This window comes from Vombatus ursinus, unplaced genomic scaffold, assembly GCF_900497805.2.
Source record: "Vombatus ursinus unplaced genomic scaffold, bare-nosed wombat genome assembly UNPS02009770.1, whole genome shotgun sequence".
Taxonomy (NCBI): Eukaryota; Metazoa; Chordata; class Mammalia; order Diprotodontia; family Vombatidae; genus Vombatus; species Vombatus ursinus.
Window position 1 is genome coordinate 2572440 of NW_020949548.1, and position 18804 is coordinate 2591243.

Sequence of the window (18804 nt, forward strand, 5' to 3'; positions counted from 1 at the left end):
AATCGCAAATAGGAATGCCCAGGAAACAAAAAAAAGCAAAATAAGAATGAACCAAAAATCCTTGCAGAGTAAAAGAACCCTCCCTGGCGTGTTTTTCTAGTTAAGAATGGATTTGTCCCCCCAACTTAAAATTTTGACAATTTTTCAGTTCTTCTTCTGGTAAAAGGCCTGGCATACAGCTTAGTGTTATATTTTAAGGGGAAAAAAAGCAAATGCAGAAATTCTCCTTGTAAAAGGCATGTTTCTACCTGTTTTGGTGTGTGTGTGCGTATATATGTAAATGAAAAGATGATGGAATTAAAGTGATGCCCTGGGAATATGACACTTATCACTGTGACCTTGGACTTCTTTGCCTCTCTGGGCCTCAGTTTCCTTATCTGTAAAATGACTAGTCCAGTGGTTCTTAACTTCTTTTGTGAGTTAGTCTGGTAAAGCCTAGGGATACTTGAGAATAATTTTTTAAAATGCATAAAAGAAAATACATAGAACAAAAGAAACTACTTGGAAATATAATTTTCAAAATATTTTTAGAGAAAGTTCATGGACCCAGGTTAAGAATCTCTGGACACAATGATCATTGATCATCTACTCTACTTCTAAGACACTATGTTTACACATTAAACAATCAACAAGTATTCATGACGTGTCTTTGTCATTTAGTTGGTTCAGTAATGCCTGATTCTTTGAGACTCCATTTGGGGTCTTCTTGGCAGAGATGCTGGAGTGGTTTGCCATTTCCTTCTCCAGCTCATTTTACAGATAAGGAAACTGAAGCAAAAAGGGTTACATAACTTACCCAGGATCACACAGCTAATAAGTGTCTGAGGCTGTATTTGAACTCATGAAGATGAGTCCTGATTCTAAGCCCAGTGCTTTATCGCCTCCCCCATGAGATACCTATTATTTGCTTGCTAGGTCCTGTGATACAAAGGCAAATAGGGAGGCAACCTGAAAGAAATTTCAGCTACACATCAAAAGTATAGAGGCTAACGCTATTTTTCAGGGCCCCCAAGCAAGAAAATGATTCAATGCATCCTTCAGAAGCCACATTCCAAATTCCTTCATCTGGCATTCAAAAATTTCCCAATCCAGCTTTAATCTGTTTTTCCAGTCTTATTTCCTGCTTCTTCCCTTCACGCAGCCCATGCCCTAGAAAAAGTGGATCCTTTGCTGTTCTCCAAATACGGCCAGTGGATTCCTTTCTGTTTGTGTCTTTGTTCAGGTTGTTTTCCCTGTTTGGAATATCCTCCTTCTCTAGGCCCAACTAACCCCTTCCTACTCATTCTTCAAAGACTGGTTCAAATGATGTCCTCTCTATTTAAGTGCCCTGGATCCTTCCAGTAAGAACCAGTTATTCAGCCCTCCAATTTAGGACTCTATATCTCTCCAACACTATATTTTCACATTCTTTCTTCTATTGTAACCAATCAATAAACATTTATTAAGCACCTAGTATGTGCCAGGCACTGTGTTAATCACTGGCAATATAGAAAGTGTCTATACCAATTAAGTTAACTAAATATTTATGAAACAAAGTTAAAAAAATATATATTTATTAAGTGCCTACAAGTGCAAGTCACCATGGGAATACAAAGATAAATCCAACCTAGATCCTGCTCTCAGGGCTCTTACAACATAAGAATTTAGGGAAAAACATTAGCAGTTAGATGGTGCAGTGGAAGGACTATGATTAAACTAAGTTTTCCTGTCCTTTTTTTTTTCCATTTAAAGCTTTACTTTTCAATGAGCTGTAGCCTTGTCCCTCTGATACTAACTTAGGTAGAGCAGCAGAAAGAATGCTGATGCTAGAGTCAGGAAGACCTAAGTTCAAATTTAACTTTAGTTTTACCAATTTACTATTTAGTAGCTGTGTGACTCTGGGCAAGTCACTTCTATGCCTCAGTTTCTTCATCCACAAAAGGGGATAATAATAGCATCCATATCCCAGGGTTGTTGTGAGGATCGAGTGAGATAATATTAGTAGACCATTTTGTAAACCTTAAAATATTATACAAATAGGGGTAGCTAGGTGGTGCAGTGGATAGAGCTCCAACCTTGGAGTCAGGAGGACGTGAGTTCAAATCCAGTCTCAGATACATAATACTTAGTAGATGTGTGACCCTGGGCAAGTCATTTAACCCCAATTGCCTCACCAAAAAAAATATGGCAAGTGGTTGGCAAATGGTTGTCATAATACTTATTATTTGCAATACAACAAGAAAAAAGAAATTCCAGTTAGGTCAAGGAAGCTCAAGTACTATTTTTCTAATTATTTCACTTGGATTTTGGTTTGAACCAACAAAATGAATGACCTTATTATACAAATGGAAAATAAAAAAAAAATGGTGGTCCACATTTCATTCACGTCAGTTGCATAGGGGAGTATTGGAGGATCTAAATCTGGCATACTTGTTGTGAAATTAAGAATAATCCGTATATATCTCTGGGCTCCACATTGGAATGCTATCCTGAGTTACTGAGTGCAAGCCTACCACGTGGATTGCCTACTTGAGGGACTGGGGCAGAATCAGAGTCCAGGAGTAATGAGTTTTGACTCTGTGCTTCCTTTTTGGCATGCAGTTTTCCCAACGTGTGCGCTGGTAGAATCGGCCAGCCAAAATCTGTCCCTTGGGTGTACGGCGTCTGATAAAGATTGGGCCAATGCATAAAATCATCCAACTCCACTTCACGAAAGTGTCATACCATATAACTTCCAAATTGGAGGTTTGCTGTTCAAGTGCCAATGTTATAAAAACATTCCCTGACTATAAAATGGAAAGGAAAGGAAAGGAAAATGGGGCATGGACTAGGGGAGGCAGCCTTGTTCGTGAGAACTCTGAGTGCTGTTTGCTCATGGGGGAAAATCCCTTCTAGTTTTCTCCTACTTGAAAATACGATAACTCATTCTTGCAAACTATTATTCCATTTGATTCAGTAAATGTTTATTAAATGCTCACTCTACACAAGACACTTGTAGTAGAAAACAAGAGGGTAGGAAAGCGCCCCTGTTTTGCTTTTCCAGTTTTATAAAAGTTAATGTATTTGTTGGGGCAGCTAGATGGCACAGTGGATAGAGTGCTGGGCCCGGAGTCAAGAACACTCATTTTCATGGGTTCAAATCTGGCCTCAGACACATACTAGCTATATGACCCTGGGCAAATTACTTAACCCTATTTGCCTCAGTTTCCTCATCTGTAAAATAAGCCAGAGAAGGAAATGGAAAACCACTCCATTATCTTTGCCAAGAAAACTCCAAATGGGGTCACAAAGTGTAGGACACAATTGAAAAGTGACTGAACAATAATATATTTGCTGTGATTTTTAAGGTAGTCATGAGATTGGAAAAATAAAAGGGAAAGGAATGAACCATGTGTATTTTAGTCTCATCATTTTTGATGAAACTTCCTGACCTTATAACAAATAGATTAGACTTGTTCTATTTATCTCCAGAGGGAAGAGCTAGGAGAGAGAGAATTTATAGAGGGACTGGTTCACGAAAGGAAAAACTAACAATTGGACCTATCTCAAAATGGCATGGGTGAAATTACTTCTATATCAGTGTTGATGGAAAAGAAAGGTCAGTCTGCATAACAATGTTCCTTTAATGAAAGAGGATTTTTACATCAGGTCAGTCCCCCACCCCTACTCCAGGTCTTTGAGAAATATTCAATATTTGAAGCCTTTTCTGATTATTTAAAAAGGAGGGAAGATGCAGAAGGGATTTTCAAGTAATGCAAATGGACCTCAGAGGCCACCGTTTTAGTCTGGTCTATACCTGCACAAGAATGCCCTTTATAATATACCGTGTGTAAGGATGCATAGATATTAAGGGGCAGAATGGGGATTCAAACTCAGGTCTTTGGAATATTTTAACTTCATGCCCAGTGTTCTTTCCATTTATACAAACTAGGCTTCTATATTGATAGTCTTTTGGAAAGCAATTGAAACTGCCTTACAAATTTCAATTGATAATAAAACGTACCACTCAAAGTCAGGGTTTAACTTGAAATATTTCTGTGCCATTTCAAAGAAACAGGAAAAACATGTTAGCTTTTTGGCAATTAGGAAAAAGAGAGTCAAGCATATGGATTTAGGGTCACATATGGAAGAACACACAATATACAGATTTTTCTCCCTTGTTCTGTGAAATGCATTAAGTGCTGATCATTTTAACTATATGATAGAAATTTTGCATTTCTAAGTAGAAATGAACCTCTGGCTCTTCCAGCCATCCACATGACAATGACAAAATTCAGCAATCTTTGTTTTCAAATCTTTGAATGACATTTTGAGTTTTCGGCCAGAAATGTGATATCATGTAGTCATAACTCTATGTTGTAAACTATTATGCATCATTCATAAGAAGAAAACGGAATAACCTCAACATCCTGTGGGTTCCATTGGTACCCTGTGATATCAAGAAACTAGAGCAGGGGTTCTTAACTGTTTTTGTTTCTTGGTTTTAGAGCTAAAATTACCTTAGACATTATCACATCCAACTTGCTCCTTTAAACTTTGAGAGCCTAAGTGATTTGCCCAGAGTCACATAGCTAGTAAGTGTCAGAGGCCAGATTTGGAGTCAGATTTTCTTCTCTGTTAAGTGTCTGTCCACTGTGTGCCACCCAACAGCCTTGATGACCCAGGTAGAACTATTTGCCTTTCCCCTTCACTCTGCCTCTCTCCAAACATTCGTATTTTTGTCAAGGGCATGTTTGCCCTCTCAGGTTCATAACCACAGAATCACCCTTCACTCTTCTCTCTCTACCCCCCTCCCATACTTAATCAGTTGCCAAGTTTTATTAATTATATTAGCACAGAATCATTTGAAAACAAAACCCTTATCTATCTTTTTCTCATTGTACTCTAGGTCAGGCTCAGCACTTATTGCCCAGACTACTGCGATAATTTCCCAACTGGACTCCCAACCCCTTCCTTCTTCAGTCTATGTTCCATGAGGCCACCATGATAGTCTTTTTAACCCACAAGTCTGACCATATCACTATGCCGCTCAAAAAACCTTTCATGACTCCCAATAGGACAAAATAAAAGCCTCCTCAGTCCAGCCTCTGAAGACTTCTATAGCTGAACGTCAACTGACCTTTCTCGCCTTGTTGCCTGCTTCTCCCCATCACGTGCTATACACTGTAGCCAAAGTGGATCAAGAGCTGTTTTCTGAACTTAACATTCTGTCTTCTACCTCTATCTGCTCCTACCAGGTCTCCCCTGTGTCTTCAATGCAACCACCCTAACCTGGCACCTAGGATTTTTACCCTCATTCACCATTTGCTTGATTGCTATCACCATGGAAACTTGTTCTTTCCCCTTCTCCTCAAGCAATCTGATCTGTTTCTCTGCGTATGTATTGTCTACTCCTATTACAATACAAGCTCCTTGGGGTGGGAGGGAGCCGGGAGCCATTTCATTTTGGCATTACATTCTCCATGCTTTGCACAAAGTAGCTGTTTAATAAATGTTTGTGAAACTCACCTTGGTGATGAACCTCTCCGTACTTTGCTAGGCTGGTCCTCATCCCATAGATATATGGTCCATTACTGGGCCATTACCAGCAGCCTCTAAGCCACACGTGACCTTCTAGGCCCTCGGGTGTGATCTTTTGCCTGAGTCCAAGTTTTACGGAACAAATCCTTTTATTAAGGGGATTTGTTCTGTGAAGTTTGGATTCAGTCAAAGGGCCGCACTTGAGGACCTGGAGGGCCACATGTGATCTTGAGGCCACAGGTTCCTCACCCCTGCAAGCTTTTCCTGCTTGGTAGGACCCATCCGAGTCTGTGTGCTGCTACTATTGCCACTGAGGACCCAGGATTATCTTCTTGTCATGGGTGAGGCATCAGAACAAAATTTTACTGGAAAATCTTTTATAAATATACTGAATTGTATACTAATTACAAAGTAGAAATGTTTGCGGGAAGAGAGTAATAATAAAACACGTAACAAAACAGAAAAATAAACCCCAAATATCCATATAGATATCTACACATAGCATTGTTTCTTCTTTGACCCACAAATTCTATGGCTTGGAAATATGTTTTAAAATTCAGGACCCATTTGAAACCATGACAAGGTTTTCCAGTGTATCCTGGTAGCAGCAGCAGTTACCTTCATGTTTTTCTGGTCCGTATTCTGGTCTGTCAGTACGATTCCCTTTTCCCACTGTTTAAATGAAAATCCTATCGCTTCTATTTTGCTCCATTCTGCTGATCCTGGCAGATATGTTACTATACCTTACCTACATTATTTTCTCTCAGTCACTGTGATTTTTTTAATCTGGGTGAGTATGCCCTCCACTGAAGCTAATTGTGACCCCTCTGTGACCACAAGCAGGGAAGCTGGACGATTCATCTGCGGGGCAGAAAGGCGACATGTGCAGCCAATGATCCTGATGAAGGCATCGGCCTGTTTCTCACGCTGATGCTGCCTGTGGGTAGCACAGAAAAATGGGGAAATCTAGACTCTCCATCCTGGTGTTCGTTGTGGTTCAGGCTGCAGTTTGTTTTTGGGGTTCTGTTACTTGTTACTGTTATATGACAACCGAAGAGCTAGGTGTGTTGGAAGGAGAGAGAACGAGAAGGCTGAACTGTGCAACATTAGGGTCTGGTTCTCCTGGGTGGCTCTCCCAGTGTCTGGAAGTATTATGCACTTAGCAAATTAATCTGCCTGGGGCCTGAGGTAAGGATAGCAACAGCAACAATGATAACAACAAACATACTACCCCTAGTGATGACGATGATAATAATAGCTAGCATTTATAAAGTGCTATAAGGTTTGGGGCAGCTGGATGGCTCAGTGGACAGAGCACTGGGCCGAGAGTCAGGAAATTATTGTTCAATCATATCTGACTCTTCGTGACCCCATGAACTATAGCACTCCAGATTTTCTATCTTCCACTATCTTTCTACAGCTGTGCAAGTTCAGATTCGTTGTTTCCATGCCGCTATCTATCCATCTCATCCTTTTCCATCCCTTTCTCCTTTTGCTTTCAATCTTTCCCAACATCAGGGTCTTTTTCAATAAGTCCTATGTTCTCATTATGTGGCCAAGGTATTTCAGCTTCAATATTTGCTTTTCCAGTGAATAGCCTGAATTAATTTCTTTAAGTATTGACTAATTTAATTTTCTCCCTGATCAAGGACTCAAAAGTCTTCTCTAGCACCACAATTTGAAAACATCAATTCTGTGGCTTTCAGCTTTCCTTGTGGTCCAACTCTGAGAAGCCATACATTACTACTGGAAAACACATAGCTTTGACTAGATGGACTTTTGTCGGCAAGGTGATGTCTCTGCTTTCCAGCAGCTGCCCAGATTTGCCATAGCTCTTTCCAAGGGGCAAGCATCTTTTAATTTCATGAACGCAGTTGTCATCTGCAGTGATCTTTGAGCCCAAGAATATAAAATCTGACATTGCTTCCATTTTTTCTCCCTCTGTTTACCAGTTGCCAACATCTTAGTTTTTTTATGTCAAGCTACAAACCAGCTTTTACATTCTCCTCTTTCACCCTCATCAAGAGGCTTCTTAATTCTTCTCTTTGTGACATCATTAAAAAATAGTTCAAAGATTTTATTCTAATAGCTTTAATTACGATGCTTGTTTGTCAAAATGAAAACTGAAAACAGGTATATCAAACAGTTGGTTACTAATTGTGTATTGAAAGCAGTAAGAGTTTCCATAACGCCAAACAAACCAGTTCTGAGTTTTTGTTGAGATAAAATTTAACAGCTCCAGCATCTTCAGTATTTATCAAAATAGAAAAAAAAATCTTTTTTCTTTTTTCAGATGGGAAATCTGACCCTTGTAGTATGAGGGAGGTAGTAAAGGAAATTTCACACACGTAGATAGGGGATTATTCTAAAAGGAGATGGATACTTCTAGAATGGTATCAGAGTGGTATCATCTGCATATCTGAGATTGTTGATATTTCTCCCAGCAACCTTAACTTCAGCTTTTGATTCACCCAGCCTGGCATTTCACAGGATGTATTGTACATATAAGTTAAATAAATAAAGCAACAATATACAGCCTTGTCATGCTCCTTTCCCAATCTTAAATCAATTAGTTGTTCCATATTTGATTCTCACTGTTGCTTCTTGGCCCATGTACAGGTTCCTCAGAAGACAAGTAAGATGATCTAGTACTCCACTCTCTTTGAGGACTTGCCACATTTTGTTGTGATCCACACAGAGCCTTTAGTATAGTTAATGAGGCAGAGGGAGACGTTTTCCTGGAACTCCTTTGCTTTCTCCACAATCCAGTGAATGTTGGCAATTTGGTCTCTAGTCCCTCTGCCTCTTTCTTCTGATAATTCTCAGTTCATATATTGCTGAAGCCTAGCTTGCAGAATCTTAAACATAACCTCCCTGGCATATGAAATGAATACAATTGTTTGGTAATTTCAATGTTCCTTGGCATTATGCTTCTTTAGGTTTGAGATGTAAACTGAGCTTTTCCAATCCAGTGGCCACTGTTAGGAGTCAGGAAGATCTCAGTTCAAATGTGACCTCAGATACTAGTTGTATGACCCCGGGTAAGTGACTTAACCTTTGTTTCCCTTAATCCACTGGAGAAGGAAATGGGAAACCACTCCAGTATCTTTGCCAAGAAAACTCCATGGACTATGTGGTTCATGGAGTCACGAAGAATCAGACGTGACTGAATGACTGAACAACAGATGACGTTTGAAAAGCTTTTTTTTTTTTAACAAATATTATTAACTCCATTTTATAGTTGTAATAATGGAGGCATTTGGAGGTTATGTGACTTGTCCAGGGTCACGTAGCTAGTAAATATCTGAGGTAGGATTTGAAGTCAGGTCTTTCTGATTGCAGGTCCAGCCTTGTCTCCACTGAACCATTTAGCACTGAATTTGTGATGCTTTTATGTCAAAAGATCACTGACTGTGCCTACCTGACGTGCCAGGTGCCTTCCTCAGGCTCTCTTGACCTCTAAAGGACAGCAATGGACCAGAGCTATCTGTTGGTTATGTCTCACTCTCACTATGTGAGCAGCTTATCTTCTTTCTGATCATATAAGAAATGTCAGCAAAAGAAATAAAATCATAACGGCCAAGAAACATTCATATGCTGTGCCTGATATTTTTACAATGCTTGAAAATTGTAAGCTTCAGTAATAAAAAAGAAAGCTTTCTTGTTGTTCAAATAGTCAAAACGAACAGTAGAAAATTTTAAGGAAACAAAATCAAGAGAATTTTATTATTTTAAAGTCAAATTGGGGGGAAAATCCTTAAAGAAATGATTAAGCTCCAAGATGGTGGTGCTTAATAACGACAGTAGCAGCAAAAATAAAAATAATATGTTGGCACCAGCTGTTCTATCGTGACCCCACTGTGGAAATCTTGTTGTCCAAGTACATGAGTTAATATTTGATTCAGAATGTTAGTGTTGGGAAGGTGCTTAGGGATCACTGAGTCTGACCTCCTAGTTTTATTAATGGGGCACAATTCCAGCGAGGTGAAGGGTCTTGTTCAAAGTCACGAGCTAGTTTGTGGTAGGTAGGTCCTGGATAAGGACTTGGGTCTCCTGCTTTGCACTCAGTGTTTCTTTTAAATGACATGCTGTCTTGACACTGATCTTTACTTAATTTTAAATCAGATTCTTCATAAAAAAATTGAGAAAGAAAACAGGTTCCATTCTCTTTTTCTAAGGTAGGAAAATGCAGATAATTTCTTTTTCCTTTATGCAGGAGGGAAGAATATCCTCTGATACCATCTAGTTCAGGCCCTCATTGCCTCTTGCTAAGACCATTTACAACAGCCTCTCAATCAGCATCCTGATTCCAAACTCTTCCATCCCCAATCCATCAACCGCATAACTGTTAAAATGATATTCTTAGAATACAGATAGGACTTTTACTCTCGTTACTGAAAAACCATATTCAGTGGCTCCCTATTGCCACTAAAATAAAATTAAAAATCCATAGCCTAGCATTTGAAGCCCTCTTAATATTGTTGGTCTGTTGTGTCCAAGTCTTCATGACCCCTTGGACCATTTTATGCCAATACTATCCATTGGGTTTTCTTGGCAAAGATATTGGAGTGGTTTGTCATTTGCTTTTCCAGTAAATTGAGGCAAACAGAGGTTAAGTGACTCTAGCAGGGTCACGCAACTAATGTCTGAGTCTGGATTTGAACTCAGGTCTTCCTGACTCCAGGTCCAGCTCTCTATCCACTATAAAATGAGCTGGAGAAGGAAATGCCACCATTTTAGTATCTTTGCCAAGAAAACCCAATGACTGAACAGCAACAACAAATGAAGAGGCAGTAGTGGCATAGTGGATGGAAGGCCAGCCTTGAAGGCAGGGTTCAAGTCCTGTCTGTGACACATACTGAGAGTTAAAGGACTGGCCCATTGTCACACAACTACTAAGAGTCAGATGTGGGATTTGAACCTAGGTCTCTCCTGACTTGTGCCACCTGCCCATTACTGTGTTCTAAGTTTACCTTCATCCTTAAAAAGGCCAATTGCTCTGACTTTCCAACTCATCTTTTTTTGTCACTCAGCATTTACTAAGTGTCTAGTGAGTCCAGTTCATTGCACTTGGCCCTTTGGGGAAGCTAAAAAAACAAACAAACAAAAAACCTGAGTAAGATAGAATCCTTGCCTTCATGGAGATTATAGTCTAGATAGAAAGATGACTCTTAGACCATTAAACATCACTGACTCACTAAACGCTCAGTATTTATATATAGCACTTTGAGATTTGCAGAACTCTTTACAGATGTTTCATTTTATCTTCATAACAACTCTGGAAGGTAGGTGCTATGATCCCCATTATATCGATGAGGAAATTGAAGATGACAGAGGTCAAGTGATAAGTACAAGGTCGCTCAGCTAGTTAGTGTATGAGGCTGGTTTAGAACTCAGGTCTTCTTGACTCTGGGTCTAATACTCTATCCATTGCACCGTCTACTACTCTGGAGTATCAGCAAAAGCTTAATATTTGTACATCAAAGCCCATCTAATCCAAACCTGTTTCTTAGTGGTGCTAGCTGCTTATGAAAAGATTCGTATTGGAAATTAAAACTGGATTATCGGTAGACATAAAGCTGGGAAGAGAGAGGGCAGGAGGAGGCAGTTCAACAACAAAGGGATGAAAAGTGAAGGCATTTTAGAGATGATTACATTAGGTTGGGATGGCATTTCGGTTGGACCTAGAAGGATCGGTAAGAACTAGGGAGGCGGAATTGGGGGTCAAGGGTGACCGAGGCAGAAGGGATAGTTATGAGCAACAGAAGGCTGGACAGAAAATGGCACGTCTGAGGAATAGGGGGTAGTCCTGCAGATAGTAATAAAGCTAGATAGGTGAGTTGGGGCCAAATTGCTTCTGTAGTCTCAGCTTCCAATTAGTAACCACCTTGGGAACAGGAACTGTGTTTGCTGTTATGTTTCTATTCCTCTCACTGTACTTCCCTAATAAAAGGGATAGCCATAAATAAGACTGATCCATTAGGTTCTGGTGCCCTTTCTTCTTTGTCTGAGTTTCCTGAGTAACCATCGCTTGCCCAAACATCAGTATCAAATGCAGACAAGCTTTTAGTAAATCCTCTTTAGAAAATCATGGTTTTATTAATTAATTTATTTTGATTTGTCAACAATCACTTCCATAAGCTTTTGAGTTTTAAATTTTTCTCCCCCTCCCTCCTCACCTTCCTCTCCAAGATGGAGTACAATCTGATATAGGCTATACATATACATTCCTATTAAACATACTTTCACATTAGTCATGTTGTAAGGAAGAATTAGAACCAATAGAAGGAACCACAAGAAAGAGAAAACAAAATAGAGCAAAAGGAAAAAAAAAGAGCATATAGTATGCTTTGATCTGCATTCAAGCTCCATAGTTCTTTCTTTGGATGTGGATAGCATTTTCCATCATGAGACTTTTGGAGATGTTTTAGATTCTTGCATTGCTGAGAAGGGCTAAGTCTATCAAACTTATTCATCACACAACATGGCTGTTCTATAAAATCACTTTTTTAATCACATATTGGGGAATGATTTTGGGGGGGCGGGAAGTGCTTTAATATGATTTTAAAGATTATAATAGATTTAAAAATATACCTACCTGGAAAAAACAATTCTTTTTGGAGTTTTGCTCTGGATTTTTGGGAAAAACATCTTTTCTTTAGCCAATCTGCTTCAAAATCACTAATGTGCTCATCAGGCCATATGATGTGTACCTTTTAACACAGTAAACAAATATGTATTTATATGCTGTTAGACACTCAGCACTTTTCAATAGAAGTGTCAAACTTAAATAGAAATGGATCCCTGTTGACTTAGATCCTGCCTATTGACTAAGAAAACCACGAATTAGCATTATCTTAGTTATATTGTATTTTTATTTATTTTGTTAAACATTTCCTAATTACATTTTAATCTGATTCAAGCCTTTCTGGAATTTTGAGCTTGTTGCCTCTACTCTACAGTCATTTAAAAAAATGTGGAGAATTGAGAGATTTAGCAAATATCTAGGTTTGAAATATAAACCAAACTACTCTTTAGAGTAAAAGTCAAGAATTTTGGAGTTTTGAAGTCTAATTAGCCCCAACCCTTCATTTTGTAGATGAGGAAACTGAGGCCCAGAAAAGAGCTGTCTCTTGCTTAAGGTAGCATAATTTGTTAGTGGCAAGACTTAGAATAATGGCTCTGGTCTCCTGACTCCCAGTTCTTTGTTTTGCTAAGTCACCCTGCTTCTGAGGCTAGGTATAGTTAATGAAAGATACAAAATCAGCAAGTCTGGGGTTGTGACATGTTACAGTTGTGTGACATGCTTTAGAGTTCTAGATGGAGTTAAGGATGCATCCTGATGAGGACATGGCCTCCTCTCTCCTCTCTGATTGTCCATATCTATGAAAACAGAAAGTTTCAGCCTTTGTATGAGACCTCTTATTGATTTATCCAAGTCTTAGGCATCATTGTGAGGTTAGGTTTGGGGTCAAGGAATGAGGTGAGTGGTGTTCAGGAACGTATGTATGCTAGCAGTGAAATTCTTGAGTCAATGAAAGGCCTGATGGGTGGACAGCACAGGCTGGCAGAATTTTCCCCTCCTTGCCAGAAGTCCATTTCAACATTAGAGATGTGGATTATGGTAAATAAAGGGTACATGTGTGATTGTAGCAACCAGATTGGTAGCCAAACCACATACAAATTCAGTTCAGGAGTCAGGATACTTGGATTTTAGTTCCAGTTTTGGTATTAGCTTCAAGTATAGCCTTGAATCAGAAAAGAAAGAAGAACAGAATTTTGGAGTTGAAAAGGACCTAAGCAGCCATCTAGCCTAACCCACACCTGGAACAGAACAACCTTTCTGAATATTCATTTCCTCAAACACAAAAATGAAAAAGTTGGGTTAGCTCAGAGGTTCTTAGCCTGGATTCCATTGACCAATGGATAGATTTCAGGGGCTCTGTGAACTTGGTTAGAAAAAAATTCAATCTCATTTTCGCTAATCTCTAACAAAAATTTGGCATTTCCTTCATTTACTTAAAAGCGTGATTCTGAGAAAGGCTCCATGGGCTTCACCAGTGCGCTGAAGGGGTCCATGACACAAAAATGGTTCCAAATCCCTGTACTAACTGTTCTCTAAGATCTCTTTCTGAGTCTAAAATTCAATTCTAAGACTTGTTGGTAGATCCCAACCTTCTGGTTGGAGGTCTCTGCACTGAGCTTTAGGCTCAATCAGTCAATCGGGTATCAAGCACCTACTATGTGCCAGACACTATGCTGGTTTCTGGGGATACAGGTATACATTTGTCTAGTAAGGTTAAAAAATAGCCCCCTAATACAAACTTCTTCAGAATTAGCTTTACTTTTTTTTAAGGCAACATTAAAGGTTTAAAGAGAGAAAATACCTTTCTTTGGTTGATCAAAGTTAAGTGCTTGACCCATGTGTTAACATCTAGGGCTTCGATGAGGAGTTTACGAGCTTTTGCAGAATCCAGGTAGCAGCAAGGGCATTGGCAATTGTCTCTCAGCCACACGGCAGGGTAGAGAGACTCTTCCCCATCGTCCCAGTGAATCTGGACCAAACGTTCAGCGTCCAGAGCCTCCACCTTCAGGATAGCTGAACTCATGCTGCCAGCCTTTGGTAGGAATTGTTCAACCTGCTATGAGAGAGCAGAGTTAAAAGGACACGGCTTGTTCTTTTGCCCTCTAAGCAAAGTACACGGTCTGTTTGTTCTTTCCTTAGCTACCACAATCCACATTTTGAGGAGACCTTTGCTCCTGTTAGATTATTTTACATGCTGGCAACAGAAGCAGTTGATGGAAAATAAACAAAATAATTATTTTGAGTCAAGGATTGGGAAGAAAACAGTCCTTCAGTTCTTCCACTGTGATTTTAAATAATCAGATGCACCGAGTTTGGACTCGATGAAAATTGTAATTTTATCACTATATCTGTATAATAGCTCTGTGAAATTTTTAGGAAGCAAAATTCTCCAATAATAAAAAATATAACAAAGCTTACTTGTTATTTAATAACAAATGCCTATGAGAAATGGAGAGAAAGATGGCCTTAGGAAGACCTAAGTTCAAATCTTGCCTTTGACATGTACTAAGTGACCCTGGGTAAGTCACTTAACAGCTCAATTCCCTAAAATAAAATGGAGACAGAGAGATAGGCTCAGGCAGGTAGACCTAGATTCAAGTTTGCATCTGAAACATACTGGATGTGTGACCCTGGACTAGTCACATAACTTTTCCTTTCCTTAGTCTGCTCATTTGTAAAATAAGTGAACTTGCTCCAACCCTGAGAGAGCTCATCTTGGGAAATATAACTAGACAGCAGCTCATACATAGTAGACTACAAGCTCAGTGCAAATTAACATTGCATTCGGCATCCACCAAAAGCTCATTTGAATTTAGGCTGCATCAATCAGTCAAGCATTTATTAAGCCCCTACTATATGCCAGGTGTTACATCAAGTCCTGGGGTATACAAAGAAAGGCCAAAATATAATACTTTCAGGGAACTCACATTCTACTGGGAGAAATAACATGTAAACAATGGGACAAAGACAAGATATGAGTAAAAAGTACTCTCAGGACGAAGGTACTAGAGAGGGTGAGAGGGGGAATAGGGAAGGGTAGACTAGGAAAGAAGAAAAGATTTGAACTGAATCTTATGGGAAGCCAGGGAAGGTAGGAGGCAGAGGAGAGGAGGGAGAGTATCCCAGGCATAGGGTCAACCAGTGCAAAGGCACAGAATTGGGAGAGAGTGTTGTGTGTGAGGAACAGCATGGAGGTCGGTATAGTTGAATCTTAGAATGGGTGGAGGTGAGTAAAGACTGGAAAGGTAGGAGGAGACCAGGTTGTAAAGGGATTTACATGCTAAACAGATGATTTTATATTTGATCATGGAGGTATCAGGGAGCAATTGGAGTTTATTGAGTTTGGGTAGAGAGAGGAGACTGATGTGGCCAGACCTTTGCTTTAGAAAAATCACTTTGGTAACTGAGTAGAGCAGGGACTTCAGTGAAGAGAGAACTGAGGCAGGGAGACAAAGACTGTCATAGTGCAAGTCATGACAATGTTCCAAACGTGAGGTCACTAGGGTCTTTACTGGGGTTATGGCTTTGTGAGTCTAAGTCTCTGAATTTAACTATGTTGAGATTTGCGCAGAATTTGCCTTTGGCCGCATGTCGGAAGACCGACATTCATGAGGACAAACCTCAAAATGTGAAATAATTTTAGAATTAAATTTATTAGATTGTTTGGGAGAGGGAAAAAGAGGGAGAGAGAGAGAGAGGGAGGGAGAGGGGAAGGAAGGAAGAAGAAAGAGAGAGAGAGAGGTGGAAATAAGAGGTGGTTCTCTTTCCTCCAGGTTATGGAAGGTTTACATTATGTAGGATTTAGACAACTGTACCCACACATAAACCCAAGTATGCAGTTAAGCAAGTTTCCCATCAGGACAACTTGAAAGTAAAGTAAATTGAGATGGATATCAGCAAATATAAACAGTCAGCAAAATTCAAAAACATAATGGAAACCCAAAACACAAGCTTGGTTGGACCCTAAAAAAGACCTGGGCAAATGGATCCAAAACATAATGTTTGGGGTGGATTCAGGACCTGGGGGACCCCAAAATTCCTTGTAGCCATCTCTGGTATTCCTAGAGAGTTACTGAGGTCAGGGCAACATGCTGGGTTCAAACAATCTCTAGTCACATAAAGTTATATTTAAACAATATAATAATTATTAAATTTTCTGAACAATATAATAAAGTGTTTTCCACAAGACTTTCTAGATTGACAGGACTTGCTATAGCTTGCATTCCACTGACTTAGCCAGTGGGTTATATGTGAGAAAGTCATTTAACCTCTCAAGTGCCCAAGCCAACTCTCCCAGACTATAAGTTGTAGATCTGCTTTGGTAGGAGTTCCCTTCTGATCAATGAAATAACACGTCCAAACCAAACTGACCCAAATCAAACCAAACAAAAACACCCCCCCCAGGCATTTAATATCATTACCAAAATATTTAAGCTTGTTAAAATGCTTCTTCTCCAAATCAGAAAGTTAGTTCTAATAAATTAAAGCCTCATGAAATGAAACTCTTTCAAATAATGGAAATATGAGGCTTTGATTAAAAAAATCAGAGAATCTCATAGTTGGACAGGACCTCAGAGGCCACCATTTACTTCAGTTTCTCCCTGGAAAATAATAATAGCTGATAATAATAGCTAATAACTGGCTTTGAACACCCTTCACAACCTGGCCACTTTCTACCTTTGAAATTGTCTAGTGCTTTGCTTCCTTCTACTTATTCTATAATGTAGCGACACTAATCTTCTTTCTGTTCCATCTATGTGGTTTTTCATCTCCCAACTCTGTGTTCCCTATGCCTGGAATGGTCTCCCTTTTCACCTTTACCTATTGTTTTCCTTGACTTCCTTTAAGATTCAGCTGAAATCCTATCTCCTGCAGCAGGCTTTTTCCAATCCCTGTCCTTGCTACCCATGCTGGTACCTTCCCTCTGGGATTACCTCCCATTTCCATTATATTTATCTTGTATGAACAACTATGCACTTAGTCTCTTCCATTAGAATGAAGCTCCTTGAGGGCAGGGACTCTCTCTCTCTCTCTTTTTTTTTTTTTTTGTTGCCTTTCTTTGTATCTCCAAAGCTTAACACAGTTCCTGGTACATAGTAAGCACTTAATAAATGCTTGTTGATTGACTGAACACTATTTCTGCCATAACGCAGCTTAAGTTCAAATTGCTGGTTAGGGCTGCCATGTACAAGGTCGATTCACATTGAGCTTGTAGTCTACTGTATATAAACTGTTCCATATCTGTGTTTCTCATCCTAGAATCAAGTGATTCACAGAATTTCATAGTTGGAAGGGATTCCCTTACAGGAAAACAAAGGCCTAAGAAGGTTAAACCTTTGCAATAATTAACAGAGCTGGGAGTCAAATCCAGGCTCTCTGGCTCCACATTCACTGCTCTTTCTTTGGCCAGCACCTGGTATATATTTAATAGTATATATTTATATCTACATAGTAGATAGTTAATAAATGCTTACTGATTGATTTTTTTAACCATACTGCCTCTATTATAATGTATGTAAAGCCTTTTATAAACTATAAAGCAAATGTTGGCTATTACTATTATTATTTATATAGTTGATTTTTAAAATCCAAGTAGAGAATTTTTCATTTGTCTCTATAAACTTTATCTCTAGAGATGAAGTGGATAGAAAGCTGCCTTGAGGAATCAGACCTGGATTCACAAATATTTGTTTTGAAGCAGATTAAATATCTCCTTGCCAAAGTCGATGGCCCTCGTGAATTTTTGTGGCTAAGAAACATTTTGTTACCTGCTAGGCAATAGTTGGCACTCGCGCTGATTGAAACTGGAGAAGGAAATGGCAAACCACTCCAGTATCTTTGCCAACAAAACCCCATGCACAGTTGGTCCACGGTATCACGAAGAGTCAGCCACTATTGATTTATTGAACTACAATAACAAGGCAATAGTGTGGTGAAGAGCTTCACTGAAACCAACTAGGTTGGGGTTTGAACAGAGTTTATCTACTGGCTCTTATCTGAAAGCTTCCTAGGTTGGTAGGAGCTGCCATAGCTTACATTCCGCTAGTAGTATAGTCTACGGGACCCAGCAACTCCTCTAAGCCATCATGGGGCTCTGGCACTTACTGATTGTATGATACTGGGCACTTTTTTTTAATTTTTAGAATAAAACAAGCATTTCCATAACATAGTATAATAAAAAAAGATGATTGCACATGAAACTGGAAAAAAACAACCCCAAAACAAACAAAAAAACTAAATCACAGAGAAAATCTTCCAACCTAACTTGGTAGAAGTGCTTGACCAAGAGCACCACATGTCTATTAAATCACATGTCCAGAAACATTAAAAAAAAAGTCTTATTAGATTTGGTCAGTCATTCTGGCCTGTTGAGTCTCTATTGTATAGACTGGAAACTCATTGAAGGCAAAGACTCTTTGTTTTTTGTCTTATTTCCTAGTTAGTATGGTGCCTTCCACAAAGCAGTACTGTTTATTGAATCAAATTGAATTTGTTGAATATGTTTTTATACGTTTTTATGTTTCGTCAGAAGAGCTGCACAAGGTGCTGCTGGCCATTGGAAGCAGCACTTATGCTGATGGAATCAGGCCTCATTGAAAAAATCAGAGCAAGCTTTACTCGGGCTCTTACTACATGTATTAATGGATCACAACTCTAGAGCCAGAAGGGAATTCAGCAGCTTATCTAGTCCATCCTCAGTATTTTATAGATAAGGAAAC

The 18804-nt window shown here is 39.2% G+C and overlaps 1 protein-coding gene across 3 annotated transcripts in view; it reads right to left on the minus strand.

The window, feature by feature from the left end:
- Positions 1 to 18804, minus strand: part of BBOX1 (gamma-butyrobetaine hydroxylase 1) — a 77559-nt gene that overhangs the window by 46776 nt on the left and 11979 nt on the right. For 2 of the 3 annotated variants that reach the window (XM_027852620.1, XM_027852622.1), the window contains exons 2-3: positions 13887 to 14141; positions 12098 to 12212 (exon numbers count right to left, since the gene is read on the minus strand). In XM_027852620.1, the coding sequence (XP_027708421.1) occupies positions 12098 to 12212; positions 13887 to 14108 (337 nt within the window). In that variant the 5' untranslated portion in view covers positions 14109 to 14141. The remainder of the gene's footprint in view (positions 1 to 12097; positions 12213 to 13886; positions 14142 to 18804) is intronic. The other variant, XM_027852621.1, reaches the window with a different exon arrangement.